Source organism: Bombyx mandarina, chromosome 15, assembly GCF_030267445.1.
Source record: "Bombyx mandarina strain Sakado chromosome 15, ASM3026744v2".
Lineage (NCBI taxonomy): Eukaryota > Metazoa > Arthropoda > Insecta > Lepidoptera > Bombycidae > Bombyx > Bombyx mandarina.
The window spans coordinates 12,733,562-12,753,491 of NC_143221.1; the positions used below are offsets into that span (position 1 = coordinate 12,733,562).

The 19,930-nt window shown below is 38.6% G+C and overlaps 1 protein-coding gene across 1 annotated transcript in view; it reads right to left on the minus strand.

Annotated features, from left to right (window-relative positions):
* LOC114250355 (ATP-binding cassette sub-family C member 4) overlaps nt 1-19,016 on the minus strand; it is a 20,642-nt gene extending 1,626 nt beyond the window's left edge. The window contains exons 1-27 of the mRNA XM_089732840.1: nt 18,738-19,016; nt 18,567-18,661; nt 18,236-18,392; nt 18,055-18,132; nt 17,630-17,969; nt 17,468-17,552; nt 17,221-17,377; nt 16,060-16,273; nt 15,336-15,497; nt 14,009-14,099; nt 13,353-13,447; nt 13,105-13,261; nt 12,828-13,024; nt 12,617-12,699; nt 12,426-12,549; nt 11,800-11,955; nt 11,303-11,469; nt 11,058-11,237; nt 10,514-10,661; nt 8,957-9,107; nt 8,417-8,644; nt 7,708-7,871; nt 4,150-4,284; nt 3,010-3,165; nt 1,978-2,098; nt 1,102-1,340; nt 621-761 (exon numbers count right to left, since the gene is read on the minus strand). Coding sequence (XP_089588966.1) covers nt 621-761; nt 1,102-1,340; nt 1,978-2,098; nt 3,010-3,165; nt 4,150-4,284; nt 7,708-7,871; nt 8,417-8,644; nt 8,957-9,107; nt 10,514-10,661; nt 11,058-11,237; nt 11,303-11,469; nt 11,800-11,955; nt 12,426-12,549; nt 12,617-12,699; nt 12,828-13,024; nt 13,105-13,261; nt 13,353-13,447; nt 14,009-14,099; nt 15,336-15,497; nt 16,060-16,273; nt 17,221-17,377; nt 17,468-17,552; nt 17,630-17,969; nt 18,055-18,132; nt 18,236-18,392; nt 18,567-18,661; nt 18,738-18,814 — 4,098 coding nt within the window. The 5' untranslated portion in view covers nt 18,815-19,016. The remainder of the gene's footprint in view (nt 1-620; nt 762-1,101; nt 1,341-1,977; nt 2,099-3,009; nt 3,166-4,149; nt 4,285-7,707; nt 7,872-8,416; nt 8,645-8,956; nt 9,108-10,513; nt 10,662-11,057; nt 11,238-11,302; nt 11,470-11,799; nt 11,956-12,425; nt 12,550-12,616; nt 12,700-12,827; nt 13,025-13,104; nt 13,262-13,352; nt 13,448-14,008; nt 14,100-15,335; nt 15,498-16,059; nt 16,274-17,220; nt 17,378-17,467; nt 17,553-17,629; nt 17,970-18,054; nt 18,133-18,235; nt 18,393-18,566; nt 18,662-18,737) is intronic.
* Nucleotides 19,017-19,930: the final 914 nt, after the last annotated feature.

Below are 19,930 nucleotides of genomic sequence, written 5' to 3' on the forward strand. Positions count from 1 at the left end.
GAATAAGTAGGTATATTATTTGTGGTGTGAAATGTTCCTACCCCTCTAAAGATTACGTTCCTCCCACCAGACCCGTATATAGGTGTCAGTTGTGTCTGAAAATATTCTAGAATACTTGCTATTTTTATTCTGGAAAACGTCACTTTGTATATATGTATTATGATATTTGGTAAATTTTATTATCGCTATTATGTTCGTAAAACTTTTTTTTTATTGCCCTTGTAGCCAGACGAGCCTACGGTCCACCTGATGGTGAGTGGCTACCGTCGCCCATGGACTTCAACAATGCCAGGGGCAGAGCCAAGCTGTGGCCTACCGAAAAGCTAAACAGTTAGACGTAGCTATATAATAAACTAGCGACCCGGCCTCGGTTCGCTTCGGAAACTGTAATTTATTATTGATTTGTCCACTATTTAATGGATGTTATTATACATATAAACCTTCCTCTTCAATCACTCTATCCATTAAAAAAAACCGCATCAAAATCCGTTGCGTAGTTTTAAAGATTTAAGCATACATAGGGACAGAGAAAGCGACTTTGTTTTATACTATGTAGTGACAAATTTTTAGCACGATTGTCATAATGAATAACTACTTGTAGTAGAAATCGAGTTATGTACCTGAGCGGCGAGTTTGTGGAGTAAATTCGACATCGACGGGCCTGTTTCCTGCACCATTTTACGAAATTGCCCTCTCTTGTTTTGCAGAAGTATATGAGGATGGTCGAACTCTACCAGACGACCCGCGTCTAGCACCAAAATCTACATCGAACAATGCATTTTATTATAACAATAATATATGACGGAGTGAGCGGTTCGATGGTCTTTCTAAAATGATGGACGAGCTCAAAGCCCACCTGGTGTAAAGTGGTTACTGGAGCCCATAGACATCTACAACGCAAATGCCGCCACCCACCCTGAGACATGAGTTCTAAGGTCTCAGTATAGTTACAACGGCTGCCCCACCCTTCAAACCGAAACGCATTACTGCTTCACGGCAGAAATAAGCGGGGCGGTGGTACCTACCCGTGCGGACTCACAAGAGATCCTACCACCAGTTAAACCAGGGGCACAACTAAAATGCTGCTACCTGCTGACTTACCTTGTTAGAATCTATAACAGTGTTCAATCTGTGCGCAATGGTAAGCACAGTGCATTCTTTGAAGTGTTCCCTTATGGTGTTTTGAATCAAGGAGTCTGTTTGAGCATCGACATTAGCGGTCGCCTCGTCCAGTACTAAAATTCGGTCGTTGTGGACGATGGCTCTCGCTAAACATACGAGTTGGCGTTCTCCCACACTGAAGTTTGATCCACCTTCAGACACGTCTTTGTAAAGTACACCTGTGTGGGCACAGGATTGATTATTGATTTGACGGTTGATTCTATCATCAATGAGAGAAATCCTATATAGGTATTTTGAGAAAACGTAGTAACAATTGAACAATTTCATGGCTCAGTGGTTACGGGAACCCAGATAAATGTCATCACGTGAGGTACATAAAAAGCGGATTCGAAGTTCGATAAAAAAAATAGTAAAACATAGACTACAGCTAAAAAGCGTGCGGTGCTTTTCAGGATATTATCAAAATAACCCTTCTACTCATATCTGTTCATAAAACGTTTATAACTATTATATCATGCACTCCACGCTTTTTTTTACAATAAAATTATTTTTTCTTACACTATTTTTAATTGAAATTTATTAAAATTTATTTTATATTTTTTAGTTGGATTTTCTGTAAAAGCGTATTTTATTAGTTTTTTAAAACTATTACTAATTTTTCATTTTTTTGTGGAATTTCAATTTTTTCAACTTTTTTTAAAATATTGAATTGTCATCGGTCCTTAATAAGTATACCAAATCTCAAATTAATCCGACGTTTTGAAGGGGATCAAAATCATGTTCAAAGATTCCGTTACATACTAACGTACATAAGTCTGCAGCTAATAAAAGCGTATTAAAAACAACGTCACTGACCGACGCTCTCTCCTTCGCCTTGCAACTCTACACTTTTCAGTGCATTTATCAAGACCTCGTCCGAATACTCATCAAAAGGATCCAAATTTTTCCTCATTGTTCCACTAAACAGAACCGGCTCCTTAAATTAACAAACACGAAGGCAGAATTAGTATCGTTTCAAGATTTACATACATGAAATCAGTTCTATGTCTAAATTTGTTTATTGCCTAGAACAAGGTAACAGCCTACCTGATTACGGGATCTCATACACATTACTAAGTGGATGCCACCAAGAGTTTTTTTTTATTGCTTAGATAGGTGGACGAGCTAACAGCTCAACTGGTGCTAAGTGGTTACTGGAGATACTTCAGTAACCACTGACCCATAAATATCTACAACGTAAATGCGCCTCACACCTTGAGATATAAGTTCTAAGATCGCAGTATAGTAGCAACGGCTGCCCCGCTCTTCAAACCGAAACACATTACTGCTTCACGGCAGAAATAGACAGGGTGGTGGTACCTACCCGTGCGAACTCACAAGAGGTCCTACCACCAGTATCTATGGTCTCAGTATAGCTACAACGGCTGCCCCGCCCTTCAAACAGAAACGCATTACTGCTTCACGTCAGAAATATATACAGGGTGGTGGTATCTACCCGTGCGGACTCACAAGAAGTCTTACCACCAGTAGGACTCATGAGAGGACTCCCGTGCGGACTCACAAGAGGTCCTACCAATTTAAACTTAGATCATGTCCCCATGACATGATCTATTTATGGTACAACGGATGTCCCATTCAAGCCGGAGTGTATTAGTCTTTCGCCAAAGACACAGGCAGGGTGGTCTAAACCATCAAATTTTGTCTGTGATGTCTATGCCATTAAATTTAGGATAATATTTCGAATATAACTAAATGTTCCATTCTCAGATATCGAGAAAAAGAAATAAAAATTGACACGAATTTAAATAAAATTGATTTTTGTCACACACAGACCCGACTTTGTGGTTTTGATCTAAAAACACACACAATTAAATTGTAACTTTTTACTTGTGGAATTATCGATATTTTTTCTCTTAAATCGTGCAGTCCGATATTTGTAATATCGATTCCGTCGATTATAATTGCACCTTCCAAATACGCCAATCGGAATAAGGCAGCTATAATTGAAGACTTTCCAGCACCTGTCCTTCCAACAATGCCCACCTAGATAATAAAAGCAACCGCTATAATATTTTGATTTAACTCAGAGGTCTAACGCTTTAGTGTGGTGATAAGTTACCGAAACTCATAGACATCACTAATTATATGTCACCTACAGAAATGAGGTAAAAGATTGAACTTTATAACGTATGAGTTTTTCACGGCAGAAATATGTCGGACGGTTTTTTTTTTCCACGGGAGAAAATCGTTGCCCCACATACCCCACCTGCCGTGCGGGTGGGGTATGTGGGAGTCGAACCTCACTAAAAACTCCTGCCGCTCACAGCTGGCGCCCTACCCCGGACCGGGCGGGAACCCAGTCGGAGCTATTGAGACGGCGGGACAGGGTTTACGCAGAGCACATTACATCCATCCCGCCGTCCCCCAGACGCCGGACCGGCGGCCGCCAGCAACATGACTGCCGGTTCCCTCGGTCGACGGGCCAAGAGCCCGATTGATAGTGCCGCGCTACACCTTCCCCCGGAATGGTCGGGGGAACGCGACCTACCACGCCGCCCCACGCCTAGGTTCCTCCCCGCACAAAGCGGGTGGAGCCCGAAGCTCTTAGGGGGCCGGGTTACGGACGGGACCCCGGTCCCGACTCCCTGCTCGGCGGCGGTGGGTTTCTGCGTAGTGAGGAGAGCTTTGCTCACTCGCCCCGCCGCCTCCTTCTGCGAGATGGTGCACTCGCAGAAGTCGAGCATAGCCTTCCAAGACTCGTCGCCGTCAAGCATCGACGCCACGACGCTAGGCAGCGACAAGTCCGGTCCTATCTTTGCGACAAGGACACGGCGCTACACCTCCCAAGCGGGGCAGACAGCGAGCGTATGCTCCGCCGTGTCCAGGTCGTGCCCACAATGGTGGCACCTCGTCGTCGGATCGAATTCGGTCCAGCCTTTTCTGAATCTATAGGGGACATCATCGAAGACATCTACATATATCGACTTAACATATCTGTGTATATATTGAATAAGAAACAGATGTTACCTTTTCTTTTGGCAGAATGCTGAATTGCAGGTTGTGCAAAACAAGATTCCCGTCAGGACTGTACTTGAGACTCAGGTCCTCAAAATCTATGCGCCCCTGTGAAGGCCAGTCTGGAGGCGGTTTCTTATTGGGTTCCTATGAATTAAAGAATACTTAGGTATAGCAGTAGCTTCGCAATCTTTTAATATGGTTATGGCTTCATAGGTAACATCACCCCATGAATTAGTATCGAGTTCTGCGATTTTATTGCGGCTCAAAATCTGGCGGCATGTTCGGAGGCACCATTCAAAGTGTAATGTCTTCTCTAGGGCAGATACAGCAGCATTCCAGTTCAGAATAGACACTAGTAAAAACTAATTTAGATGATCCGTACATTTTGTTAATTTTTTATTGCACGATGTAATCATTTATCGAGAAAATCCATGGTGATTTAATTTAAACATTTAAATGAACAAACTTTTAGGTTAACACGTATTACTTATTAAAATTAAAGATACTATTTGAAATTTAGGTATCTTCCGGATAGCCTAACGATTAATACTGGACGATTTGTTGTTTAGGCCATGTAGACAGCCCTTAAAAGAATTCCCAAGAAAACTCTAGCTAAAAGCTCATGTTAGGACCAGTTCAGTGATAAATAATAGTACCTACTTTTCCGATATTCAGTCACTGATACATTGGCAGTATGATTCGAAGTTAACTTCTGAAGCATACTGCCCAGAGAGAACTAGTAACATTTCGTAACAACCATTCGTAATTGCGGGTAGGTAAATGCACGGAATAGATAAATAAGGTTGGAATGGTAATGTAGGCGGGGCAAGCGTGCCACAGTTATGATTGTACAAACATAACTCGACCGATTCTTTCATTCACCGCGTTTAGTGCGCTTCGGACTACTTTGGCGAACAGATCTCCGCTTTATAGTACCGTGTTGTGCAATTATAACTTGTAAAACAAAAAATCAGACCTCAACTATAGAGCGAGGAGGTATATCTTTCGATCGGTAAGTCGAAATTACCATTTAATTAAAATATTATTTGTCTAAAACATAAAAATATACTGAGCATTATGAAATTCCAAACATTAACAATATTATTGCAGCAAGTTATAAATAGCATACATTGCACGATGTGTACTCGCCCAATGAACGCAATGACCAAGTCAGCTTCCAATGTACTACATGCATTGCGTTCTCTACACTTCAATCTTTGAAATTTCGGCCTTTGCCCTGATTGGCCGTGGTGCAGTTTGTCGATAGTGAGGTGACCATGTGGTGAAATAAAATCATCGACAGAATTCTCGACTAATTTTTTGACATTTGACATGGATAATTTTTGCATTATTTTATATTTAATTAATGATACCTAGTATATTCTTAGTGAGACGTATTTTGAGTAAAATAAATATGTATTATTATTATTGAATTATTATCATTGAACTAAAGTGAAGTAAAGTAAAGTAAACTAAAGTAAACCTAGTCAGGTCATAAATTCTGTCACATGTTTAATGTAAAATAATTGAAACAAGTTTATTCATTATGTAACCATTCATATACCAAAATGAACTTAATAAAACATAGATTCTTATGACTGTAAAGTTTATTCAAAATGACCTCCGTGATTTTGAATACAGGCCTTCAATCTGCGCGGCCAGTCGTCTATTGCAGCACGAACGAGGTCCATGTCAATATCGGCGGCTGCCTTAATCAAGGATCTCTTGAGTGACTCCAAATTGGGATGAGGCTTTGAGCACGCCTTTTCCTCCAAGTGTTGCCATATCTTGTAATCTAACGGATTCAAATCTGGACTGGAGGAGGGCCAGTCTTCGTGCCGGATGAAGTCGATTTCACGCGCCGCCAGCCAGTCTTGTGTGCTCTTCGCTCTATGAGCTGGCGCCGAATCTTGTTGGAATACCCAGTGCCTGTTATTGAACATGGTATGAGAAACAGGTACCACAAGGTTCGTCAGGACTGTATTTTGATACACAACTGCATTCGTTTTTACACCTTTCTCACAAAAATGTACCTCTGTTAAGCCCCAATAAGAAACTCCCAACCTTAACATGAGCGAGGATGGAAAATGACCTCGTTGGACACGCGGAATACGGTTGCTCGCTTCTTCACTACTGTGTGCGTACACCTTATAATTTTTTTTGTTGTAGCTCCCTTCTACGGTAAAAATTTTTTCATCCGAAAAAAGAATTTCCCGATATTTTTTTCCCGCGTACCGCTTCAACAAAGCGCGGCATCTCTTCAGTCTCAGGTCCATTAGACGAGCATTCAAACGATTTCCTGTTTTTCTTCGATATGCCCGAAGCCCTAAGTCTTCATTTAACACCCTTTTCACCGTGGTTCTGCTTAACCCCATCTGAATGGCCAACAGTTTCTGCTTACGTTCGGGATTTCTTTGAATTCGCGCCTTCACAGCTTTTATCACTGCTGGAGTTCTAACAGACCGAGGGCGACCACTTCTTGACCTGTCATCTACACTAGAGTCTTCATTGTATCGTCTGATGGTACGATAAACGAATCATTTGGTTATATTCAAAATTTTCAGTATGTTAAAAATTTGAATTGGCGCGTAACCGCAACGATGCAACGCAATAACTGCAACACGGTCTTCTCTAAGCGTCCACTCCATATTTAAAAATGAGTAAAATTCTAAATGTATACTATTTTTATTTTCATGAACAATTCGAAATTCGAATTCAATAAACTTTTTTGTGGCCAGCATTCTAAAAGAAAAGTTTTTACTGTGTGACAATACTTATGACCTGACTAGGTATAAAGGGACATGTAGGCCTCTCATTTACGGGTATTTACTATATTGTCTAAGACGTATTAAAATCTAAGTAAAATGCTATTTGACTTATGCAGTAAATTAAAAATTTTAGGTTTCCTAAAGAACCTAACGCCAGGGAACAATGGATTGACGTGACAGGTAGAGGAAACTGGAGACAAAGACGAGTACTATTTGCTCTAAACATTTTACTGAAAATGATTTTACCATAAAAAAAATCAGAATACACTTAGTTTTGAAAAATTCATTCGCAATTAATAGCAAGCGCCAACTGCTTAACAAATACGTTTTATTCCAGCGACAGTGACTATTTGTAATTAATAAAAGTAAAATAGTTTTTTTTTCAAAATTTATTTCATGTTTCATTTTCTCCATTCATTCATCAGATAATTTATCGATAAAGAATATCGATTTTATCAAGCACTAGCGTGTATGAACATTTTTATTGCCTTTTTGCGTGTGTGAGTGTGTATGCCTACGGGTGTTTTGTGCTAGTTTGCGAACGAATATCTGTCCTGAGATTTATGTGTGGGTGTTTTTGTTGTGTGCGAAATACTTGTAATCACAGTGTGTGTATGTGTAGAAATTAAAATAGTGGGGATGAAGCGGCGACACTGGTTCTAATACAAAATTAGAGCAAAGGCCTTTCCAACCTTATTTATCTATTCCGTGGGTAAATGTATACCGGAAGAGATTAAATTGAAATGAGCAAATATGGACTTCCATTAATCGTAGCGTTAACTATTTTAAAACGATTTACGCTTTTCAGAGCAGCTTCTCTTGGTAGTTTCGTGTATTCAAGTACTCTCTCAACGCTCGTCATTTGATTTTCCATTTCGGCCGATTGCCGCATGCCCCATTGAAAAATTCCAGTCAAAGAAATACATTGGGTTATGGCCAAACCAATACTGCTGCCTTCAAACTCTAGTGGGGAAAACAGATGTGTTTATTATTTTATTTGGGACTTCTTGATTCGGTGGTTCAGAACTAAACCGGTAATGGTTTTACTGGCGGTAACACGTCTTGTAAGGCCACACGGGTCGATGATAGTACTGATAGTATTTCTGCGGTGATGCAGTAATGCGTTTCGGTTCGAAGGGTCCGGCAGTCGTTGAACTATAAAACTGAGGCTTAGAACTCGTGTCTCAAGATAAGCAGCGACATTAACGTGGTTCATGCTTATTGCCTCTGGTAGTCACATAATAACAGATAGGCCGTAAGCTCGTCTATCTTAGCAATAATAATATGTTCACAATTTAATTCTCATCTGATTAATTAGTTACCTGTAGTAGTTTTTCCACTTTAACAAAGTTCAACGAATTTCCACGTATATTCTACAAAACTTGATACTAGTTCAACACGAATATTATATTTTATCAAAGGTGTTACTGTCTATTAAAATTTGAAGATTTTCTTAATTCGCAAAAGATCTAACGTAATAAAATATACCACTTTCGATTAGTACTGACCAGTTTTCATCAAACAACTAAAGGTTACGCATATTATAAACATCAAACAGATGACGTCTAGGAAATATCCAAAGGCTCTGCTGCATGATATGAAGAGGTACCAGGCCCCACTGTGGAGGTCTTGATGCCGATCAAACTCCTGAGCCAATAGGAATTCAGCATCAAACGAACGTACCGTTGCCAATCCTAACACGGTCGCATTAACATGACTGAACACAGGACTGCGAGCTAGACAGAAATAAAATAACATTTAGACAAACCCACTTACTGGTGGTAGAACCTCTTGTGATTACTGGTGGTAGGACTTCTTGTGAGTCTTGTGCACGAGTAGGTACCACCGCCCCGCTTATTTCTGCCGTGAAGCAGTAATGCGTTTCGGCTTGAAGGGTGGGGCAGACGTTGTAACTAACTATACTGAGATCTTAGTGGTGGCGCATTTACATTGTAGATGTCTATGGGCTCCAGTAACCACTTAACACCAGGTGGGCTGTGAGCTCGTTCACCCATCTAAGCAATAACAAAAAAATCTAATATACATACTTATTCCTTCTAGACGTTTCACTGCGCCCGTGGTGCGAATGTAAATTACACGCAATATATAGAATATTATCAGAGCTGACACTATCGGTATTAATAAGGCTATGTCTATTAATAGTATGACAGTTATAACTCCAACCAGATTCAACATAATCTGAAATATAGACATCGGTTACTCTTAGGGAGATCTTTTTTAAATTAATATACCTAGTCTTGCCATAAATACTGAGACAAAGGAAAAAAAAATCTATTGCAAATAACATTTATTACTTTTACAGTGTGTTAGTTTAATACATAAATATAAAACAATTTAAAGTATAAAAAGCTTATTCGAAGTGGTCTCTAAACAAAAATTTTCTATGACCTCCCTTTGCATACCGCTTCTGTTGTTGTTTCGATTTTACCACCCTATTCTCTTTTAAATTAGCAGTTAAGAAATGACCAGTACCTTTCTTATAGGCTGCAAGTCCTAAGTCATCTTTTAAAATACGCGACATGGTTCTAGGTGCTATCTTCATCTCCCGAGATAAAATCTTTTGCTTTCGGACAGGATTTCTTCGAATTCTTTCCCTTAAAACGGAAAGTTTTACTACGAGTTTTTTTAGGAAAGTCCCTACTGCTTTGACCACCTTTTTCGTACGAACACTACGTGGACGGCCAGATCTTTTTCTGTCACAAACACAGGAGGTCTCATTGCACCTATTAATAGCCCGGTACACAAACAGTTTACTAATACCAAGCGTATGGAGAGTTTTAAAAATTGCATTCGGCTCCATACCTACTTTGTGTAATGCAATCACAGCGATTCGGTTCTCTTTATCACCCCACTCCATTTTAATATCGCAAAATATTGTACAATGTATTGGCGCCAAAATGAGAAAACTCAATGAGCAATCATATAAAAATGACAGATTCCAAATTCAAATGTACTATTTTGTTTATTTTTAATTGTAACAGTATTTATGGCCAGACTAAGTAATTATTGGGGTGATATTTAAATTGGAACACTCTGTGTATATTTTATAAAGAATACTTCAAGCGTTGATAGCCTAATAAGTCCGGTTGTACTCGAAGTTACGAGAATAGGACGTTTGCAGTAGAGTATCCTGCTACAAACCCATGTTACAAAACATCACTTCTAATATAATGGTACAGTTTAAGTAAAAAAAATAAAACCAGCGAAATTCAAAATTATCTGAATTCAAGATGAGCAATAGAATCAACATTTAATTTTGAGCTCTGGCTACCGTTCCAAGCCGGCGGATGTCACTCTTCTGTCTCTATCTCTCTCTTCGATCGGTTCCTCACTGCTGAGGATCGTGACTCCGTCCGATTTCGTCAACCAACTGTCTCCATCGATCCCGCCCTGCAGCCCGGTGGAGTACGTCGCTGATAGGTATCCCCAGTTCCTCCGCTATTTGGTCCGACCATCGCTTGGGACCTCTACCCCTAGGCCTTTTTCCCTCTATTTTACCGGTCACCACAAGGCGTTCCAAATTGCTGGTATCCCTACGTGCAATACTGTCTCTATACTTCAATAAAAAACTGTTTGTTACTTACCTGAAAACAATCTATCATTGCTTGAGGTAATAATTCATCAATGGCACCCATGTCTTTGCTAAATCTATTTAATACCCTTCCAGACGGGTTACTGTGGAAGAAGTTCATCGGTGATCTAGATATAGACTCAAACATGTTGTCGTGTAGCCTGCAAATAGTTTAATAACAAGAGTTAGTGCTAAAACACACTCACACAAATCGTTGACGATTTTGGGTGATTAAGTATCAATTAGATGATGACCGAGCATTGCTCGGTTTTTTTTTGATAACGCCATCTTGGTTAGTTGCCTCAATTAAGAAAAATAGTATTATTATTCGCCAATATATGTCGGGAAGAGTTCATTATTGAAAAAACGAATAAAACAACATTTTCTGAAAATAAATCGTAGCTAGATCGATTTATCGCCCCTGAAATCCCCTGTATACTAAATTTTATGAAAATCTTTGGAGCCGTTTCCCAGATTCAGATTATATATTATATACAAGAATTGCTCGTTTAAAGGTATAAAATATAAAATAAGATAAGATTTGTTCAAATTTTTACCGGATAGAAGATTTCATGCACAAAGAGAAGAACAGGAAGGCTCTTATTAAAGCGACAACAATAGTTGCTGTCGTAATCACTGCAAATATGATCACGAAATCGTTTCGGACTAGTCGCTGTTCGTCCCATATAGCAATATCCATGGTTGCGTCACCCGTAAGTCTGTCCTCAACGGCGCTCCTGTTAATGACGCATATGATAAATCGTAATTTAAAATTAATCAATTGCAATTGTAATTCGAATACCATCGACTGATCCAATAGTCGCATGCGCTAGCACAGAACTGTGCCAGAAAGAACATAACACAGACGATCGCAACGTACGGACATGATGCGCCAGAGAGGAAATAGTCACGGTACACCGAACCCTTGACTCGGCCTATTGTTTGTGATTCGCTCTCAGGTTTTTGATCCTAAAATTTGCATTTTAATTTGTTCTTTTATTAATAATTGAATATGCAATTTCGAAAAGGGCGCATGTCGCATATTTTGTCAAATACGTTTTTTCATAATATACATATAATTTTGAGCTTACCTACACCCATTTTATAATAATTCCAGTAATTTTCAATTGCTAATTAACACTAAAATGTATCTCAAAAGTTAATATTTTAAATTTTACACTGCTTTAGAAAATAATCAGTTTTTTTCATTTCCTGAACATTTTACATTTTCAGAGATGTGCCCTTTTTGAAATTGCATATTCAATTGAAATGTGAGTAGGATTATAGGGATAACCTTACAATAAGGCTTGTATCGATCAGTACAGAGTAATGTCTGCCGTGTAAACTGATTGTGCTTGGTTGAATCGAGCTTCCTTGTAAAGCTGGGGCGCTTTCGTCTTCATGCGTTTCTTTAGCGTTCTCTTGTATAAATTCCAGTATCTTTAGTTCTCTGTCCTAAAACAATATAGAACAAAATTAACATTTCAGACCCAATTTTATGTCCACATCGTATTCGTATTGTAGACTAGCGAACCGCCCTCGCTTCGCTTCGGAAACATTAAATTTTATTATTGATAGGCGAGTCCCGCCATGTTGCGCGCGGTACAACGATAGCTGCAGGTGACGCCGCGGGGCGAAGCTAGTCTAAAAAAAGTAGCCTAAGTTACTCCTTATATCATCAGCTACCTATTTTTGAAAGTCTCATCAAAATCGGTCCAGCCGTTCCAGAGATTAGCCGGAACAAACAGACAGACAGACAGAGAGACAGACAGACAGACAGACAAAAATTTAAAAAAATGTTATTTTGGTGTATGTACCGTATATATATTCATACGGATGTAGTAAAAGCGGTTATTTCAATATTACAAACAGACACTCTAATTTTATTTATATGTATAGATGTATAGATATTTGAGAGCAATTACGCTTAAGCCCTCAAAGCCACCTTCCGCGATTATTTTTCCTTTGTCCATAATGATGACTTGATCCATTGATTTAATGAACTGTAGTTGATGCGTAACTAAGAGGACGGTTTTGTTTGACAGGAATCTGGTGACAATTTTTTGGTTAGCATATTGTAATATGCAAATGATAACAGATCAAGAATATTATATACCTTTTTATGCATTCTTCGAAAATGTGCTTTGCAACATGTGTATCAACAGCCGACAGTGGATCGTCCAACAAATAAATATCTGCCTAAGTGCAAAATATTAGAATACTCTACATTTTTCATGCATTCTAGTAACTAATAATAATAAGTTCGAAGATAATCATGATGACGAATATAAGTAATGTTTATACATTAACAATAAATCAATACCTACTTCTTTGTATACAGCTCTTGCTAAATTGATACGGGCACGTTGTCCTCCACTTAATGATAGTCCACGTTCTCCAACGACCGTTTTATCTCCGTGCGGAAACAAAGAAATATCCCTTTCGAGAGCGCATACCTTGCACACTTCCACATATCTAGCCTTTTTATAAGGCTGTCCAAACAGAATATTTTGTCTCACGGAACCTACATAAATAAAGATGTTTAAAATAATACTTAAGCTATTACAATAATTTGCGATAATAAGGATTTTTGTTTAATTTTACCTACGAATAGCCATGGGTTTTGACTGGCGTAGCTAACAATTCCGTTCACTTCGACACTGCCTGTAGTGCATGGCAGTTCTTTAAGAATCAAATGTAATAAAGTTGATTTACCAGAGCCTACAGATCCAACTACAATGGCCATTGTTTCAGAATAAATCTATAAGAATATTAGATATTATTATAGTTAATAATGGAAACAGTAATTAAGCACGTTACAATAATGCGTATCTATCAGTCCTTCAACTAACAGTCAAATTTAAATTTTCCACGTCTCCTTTTTTATCCGAATTTATCCATTTCGTACCAGCTTCATCAAACTGAACAGCAATTTGTTTAAATGTTTCTTTGAAAAAATTGTTGAATTAATTATTTGGAAAATGGTATCTACATTAAAATAAAAAATGAATATTCTAATTAACGTTGATCTTATTCATGCTACTATGTATATACTACTTAGAAATATTACATAATCACATTAGAGGGTGGTTGCATTTTACATGCAAATAATATAACTGTATAAGTTTCTATTTCTTTTGTATTTTATCTTGTATATTTTTAGTATTTATTTGTATTTAATCGTATGTAAGTTTATCTTATATGGTATTTATTTTTCACATGTGTATATAATTATATATTTTTATGTAAGTTTATTAAGATATAGCACCGTCCAGTTCACTTATTCCTCTCCCTGCAAGGTTGCCGGGAAGAGATCGCTTTTAACAATAAGGCCGCCAATTTATATCACCGACTTTTATTAGTTTTATTAGTTTACTCTGTACATAATATGGTGTTATTATTATTATTATAGTGTATTAAACACTGCCACGCCTGGGAAGACGGCAGGACACAGTCCGGCGAGGTGGGCAATTATTATTATTATTATTGTGTAATAAATAAGAATTACCTACCTTTATTTTTGTCTCTTGTTTTGGTTTGCGAAGTACCGGCATCGGATTGACTAACAGAGCTACGAAGCTGTGGTTTTTTTTCCTTAACTAAAGACAAACGATAATATGTATTTTGATAATATTTTTTTATTTTATTATACTTCTATTATGCTTATTCAGTATTAGGAAATACGGGAATACGATTCCGGCCTCCTCGAGGATATACCACGAATTTTCGTTTAGGAGTTGAAATTCGATCATCTTGGATTCAATTTATTAGGCACTAAACGAAAATAATAAAATCGGTTGACAAACAGCGAATAAAACCGTTTTGTATTTGCTCATTTATGTACGAGTATAGACACAATCAGTATTACAACTATATTTCATATAATTACTATTAATATTACTTCATTCCGGAATTTTATTTCTTTAACCTAATTTTAGCCTAATTTTTCCATATCGCGTTTAGGTCTTAGACAAGAAATCAAAAGGTCTATGATCTATCCAGTTCTTTGGTTTATCAATAAAATTTGAATTTGTTCGCTTTTATAATTATTATAAGGTAATTTGTAGTCATTACAAATAGCTTTTCATCTCATCATCAATCAAAAGAAACAAAACAGAAAACACAAAACAAGACAGATATATCGTCGGCTAATCGTCAGTTTTTGTCTTAATAATCTTTTCAAGAATATATCTCGACTACAACAAGAACCCACCATTGTCGAATTCGCCAACAATTGGAGAAAGGTTAGCCGCTTGTAACATTACAGACTTGTAAGTGTAAATATCAAGGAAGCGATCCTAACATTTTCTTTCAATGCTAACTAAATATATTATGTTGGAGCCAATCTCAGTTTTCCTTTCGCATACCTAATTCTTTTTTCGAGCTACAGCTTTGCTTTTTTTTTTCTACCTATGCTGATGAGGCTATTATATGAGGCTATTTCAGCTTCACCCTAACATGTAGGTGAGCTCACGGGGCTCAAACTGGAAGTGTTGCTAACACTGGCTCTAGCAGGAGCAGCGCTTCGCAGAAACTACCACCGGATCGGAAACGCGGCCCACTGAGAAGATCCGGCGAGAAACTCAGTGGGCTGTGTATATGGGTTAATTCACTCGTGGAGGAGGGTGACCGGATGGCTTTGTTATAACTGCTTATAACCGCTGGGAAGGTAATAAGCGTGGCGGTTTGAAGAGTAGGATAGCAGTTTTGCCAACGAAATTTCGATCTCCTTTTTATTGATGAGCGGCGACTCAAGCTTTGTCGTGTCAGCGGAATTAGGGAACTTCATAATACGATTCCCTATTCGGACTGTCAACCGTTTAGACTAATAATACAAAATTATTATAATGCATATCAAACATACCGTCAACCCTGACTCGTTTTCTGGTACTTTCTTTTTGTGATTTATCCTCAGATGTAATTCTAGGTTGAATTTGACATTCCTCGCTTATAAGATAATCTCTGATTCTTTGAACGGCCACGTTCATTTCAGCGATCTTAAAATATATTTTAGTAATTATTCAATTATATTCAATTATTAAACGAATTTTGTGCAAGAAAACAAAACAATCAAAAAAATCGAGCCTTATCAAAACGAGGCCTTCTTTGATACATTTTAATCCAATCTAAACATAGAATTAGTGAATCTGTACGAAGTGTCTTTACAGATACGCAGGTATTAAGAATTTTTAGATAGGTAGGTACCCTTTTCCGGTCACCGTCCTCGTCGAACCCGTCGCTTGCGACGACGGGCTCGACGAGCGAATTAACCTATAGACACAGCCCACTGAGTTTCTCACCGGATCTTCTCAGTGGGTCGTGTTTCCGATCCGGTGGTAGATTCTGCGAAGCACTGCTCTTGCTAGGGTCAGTGTTAGCATCACTCCGGCTTCAGCCCCGTGAGCTCACCTACTAGTTAAGGTTACGCTGAAATAGCCTATCAAGGCTATCAGCTTAGGTAGGAACAAAAAAAAAAGAATTTTCCAGATGTTATAAGATTGTACAATTCAGATGTCCTAATAATTATCAATAGTAACAGTTTGACGATTTATAGCTTACCTGGCCTATTGCTTGAGGAAAATACAAACACATCGTTTGCTTAGTGATGTTGTAATAGCTTGTTAGGAAAAAAACATTTTCAACGGTTATTTGACCGACAAACGTCACGTAGAGCAAAACAGTGAAGAATATAGCAAAACGAGAAATGAACATTATAAAAGACATTATCACTCCACGAATGTACGATGTCATCTTGATGTAGTGAATTTCGTGCCTAAAAGATCATAATATAAATAATCGTAAATATCGTATCGATCGTAAATAGTAAATAACTAAGAATAAATCACGCACGGTCATCCGGCTCCAAATTAGGATTATCTGTGTTAGGGGTACCAGAGACTGACATACATACATGTAATAGACGTTTAAAATATAGGTACTCATAAATTATATATAGATAATAAAGAGCTAACAAACATGTTTCTCACACGAATGTTTGCCCGATGAGGGAATCAAACCCACGATCCACGTTAGATCCGCTAACTACTGCACCATCGAGTCAGTCGAATGTATTTTGTTAAAAATGGCTAGATTACATTGAAATATACAAGAAATTAAGTATTTTAGTTGGGTTATAGTTACAACATCCCGCGGAAACCGACGTCGTTGGTCGTAGACTATCGCCTCGACGACCCGTCGGTTGGACGTCCTCGGGGTGGCGCCGCGTGTCTGGTTGTATTGTTGACCGCGGGAACCCCCTACTCTGACCGGGTTTTGACCCCGGACGGAGATCGGACGTCGGGTTTAACAGTGCAGGGAGGTCGTTTAGTGGGTGGGCCCTAAAATTCCTTGGGCCCGCGGTCTGCTCTCAACACCTGCAGATCGTTGAGTCCCACATACCCCGCGCGCCCCCTAGGCGCGTGGACCTCGTAGGAAGCTCGGGCCCCGGCCCGAAAAAAAAAATAGTTACAACATTCCGTGATCCAAAACAAAAGCATGGTGTTCACATGCTTACCTCTAACTTCTTTTTAATTTTATAGGGAAATTTTTCGGCTAAACGGATATGTCTATAAGAACATTACCAATGAGATATCCATTTCATCTTACCACCACTAATCACTTAACACCAAATGCACCTTGATCTAGTCGACCCATTTAAGGCAATAATTAACAACATAAATTCAGGTATTAGATATACCCAAAATATATCAATATTCATACCGTCTAACAATATCTATTATACGTTGGAATGGTTTTTCCCAAGTGTACATCTTGATCACTTCTATACCTATTATAATTTCTTTCATTAAATTTACACGTTCGTCGCTCGTCACTGCGGTTGCTTTTCGATAATACGCCGTTTGACATCCAAGGAATACTAAACACAATTGCCGTTTATTACTAAATATGTATTACTTAATGGTTTTAATTAAAATCTATATAATAATCAATTTAAAACTATACGAACTCTGAAATGGAATGGCAACGATGAGTACTAGCGAGCCATATATTGCGGGCAATCCCATTTCGCGATATAGATAGACAGTCATTAACTAAAAACAAACAATTTTTTTAAATAGCAATGCACTTTTGATTGTAAATTCGATCATTTATCAAATTTCACGCTTACCAACGTCTCCAAAGGTCCAATCCAAAGATAATGTGCGAAAATCGGTCCCGAATCAAATCGATTGACATCATTTGCCATTAAATTTACGACCAAACCAGCGCTGTTTTCAGATATAACTTGCAAGCTAACTTTTAATGCTTTTCTGTATATAAGGCTGCACATGCCTACTCTTATTTTCATGCCCAAATGCATTATACTCATCATAATAGGGTGTTGTACCATCACGTTCAATGTACTACAGAAAACAATACCAAAAGCAAAGAAAACCGCCTCTCCCCAAGTTACACTGCTATCTATCTCGTAATAGTTAAAAAGACGGGATAAATACGTTGAACTCATCCTGTGACACGAAGCAAATGTTAACGGTTAGGTTAAAATTAAATTCATTTGTAAAATATTTTTGGTTTTTTGAATTAAATACTAACGTGAGATTACCAATGTTCGCGTCTTGAATCGGACTGTAGTAACGTAGTAACAATCCCAGAAACAGAGGTTGTTGTAATCTTTAGTAAGAAAATATTTATTATGAAATGACTTATTTATAAAGGTTACACAACACAACATGAAAAACTTCATAATTACTGAATCAAGTCTCAAAATAATAACCTTATCAAGAATTCCATTGCGGCAAGTATTAGACCGTACAACATAAATTCAGATCCGAACACCTTGAAGATAACGAGCCAAAGACTAGGTTTAGCATTTTTTTCACGAGTTCGGGCTATCTCCACTTCTCTTTCCCAAGCCTTTTCAACAGAGTTTCCTAGAGTTTTACGAAATATAAAAATGCAATTAAATAATTAGAGGGGTCATCATCCTAAAATTTATTCAATATGGTTTTCTTAGTCTGGCTTCGTCTCTATTGATGATGGTTTACTTCCATATGATGTAACCATTCATATAAATCATTCAACATAACCGAATGTTTATTTCTCACCTAGATCATGTGATCGATGTTCAGGTAGAGGGGCATATAGATCACTGTCTTTTATGTCGCGACTGTAGCCGAATTTAAAAGTTTCCAACGTCCATCTGCATAGAACGAACACTTTAATATTATGGTTTGAATATTTATAGTAACTATTATCCAATAATTGGTAAGTTTTACCCAAAAGTTAGAATTGAAAACCAATTTGCTCTGTATCTTGGATTCATCTGTCGTCTAAGCTTAGGGCCTGTGTCCATACTGTATTAGGAGGATTTACAAGAAAAACAAGAGACTCTTCAATAATATAAGTACTAGACTTAGATTGTATTGCGAAGGATTGCCTAGTTTTTAATTATCCGAAAATATAATAAATCAAGTTGGTCGAGATTTTTTTTGAAGTGAAACTTTTAATATGCGACTTCCAACAAGCCAACAAGGTTGCGTTATAAACGCATACGTTTAACGAGAGAGAGAGAGAGAGAGAGAGTGAATGCGTGGCACTCGACTCTTACTGGTGGTAGGACCTCTTGTGAGTCCGCGCGGGTAGGTACCACCACCACGCCTATTCCTGCAGTGAAGCAGTAATGCGAAACGCATTACGCACGGTTTGAAGGGTGAGGCAGCCATTGTAACTACACTGAGACCTTAGAACTTCTATTTCAAGGTGGGTGGTGCATTTATGTTGTAGATGTCTATGGGCTCCAGTAACCACTTAACACCAGGTAGGCTGTGAGCTCGTCAACCCATCTAAACAAAAAAAATTTAAAAAAAAGGTTGAGTATCGTCAGCTTCCGTAATCGCCTTTAATTAGTTTTTGTTGACTTTAGTTTCCGAGCGACCGCGGGGTTCATTTTTTAGATCAAAATTTTATGTCGGATGATTTCAAACCGATAAACGAGTCTTGCGTTTGTTTGTAGTAGTCACACCGTACACGTCAATAATATTGTTAGTCGTTTATGCGCCATTGCTACCGCAACGGAACTCGTAACTCGTAATTGTAAAAATAGGAAACGACTTGTTGTTGCCGAGTGTTGTGGCATCGATGCTCGGCGACGACGAGTCGTGGAAGACGATACTCGACTTCTGCGAGTGTACCATCTCGCAGAAGGAGGCGGCGGGGCGCGTGAGAGACGCACAATCCCGCCGCCGCCGAGCGGGAGCCAGGGAGGCGGATCTCGCCCAAGCCCTCTAAGTGTTTCGGGTCCCCCTCACATGTCGGTCTGGGGACCGGCGAGGGGGGCCTGAGAAGACGACATGCAAGCTGCTCTGCACGCGTTTTACGCAAGAGCATCCGGGTGATGGAAGGCCGGCTATCCTCGACCCACGCTGTTTCTGGCCCAGCGGGGTATTCCGTAGGGTAGCACACTCTAACC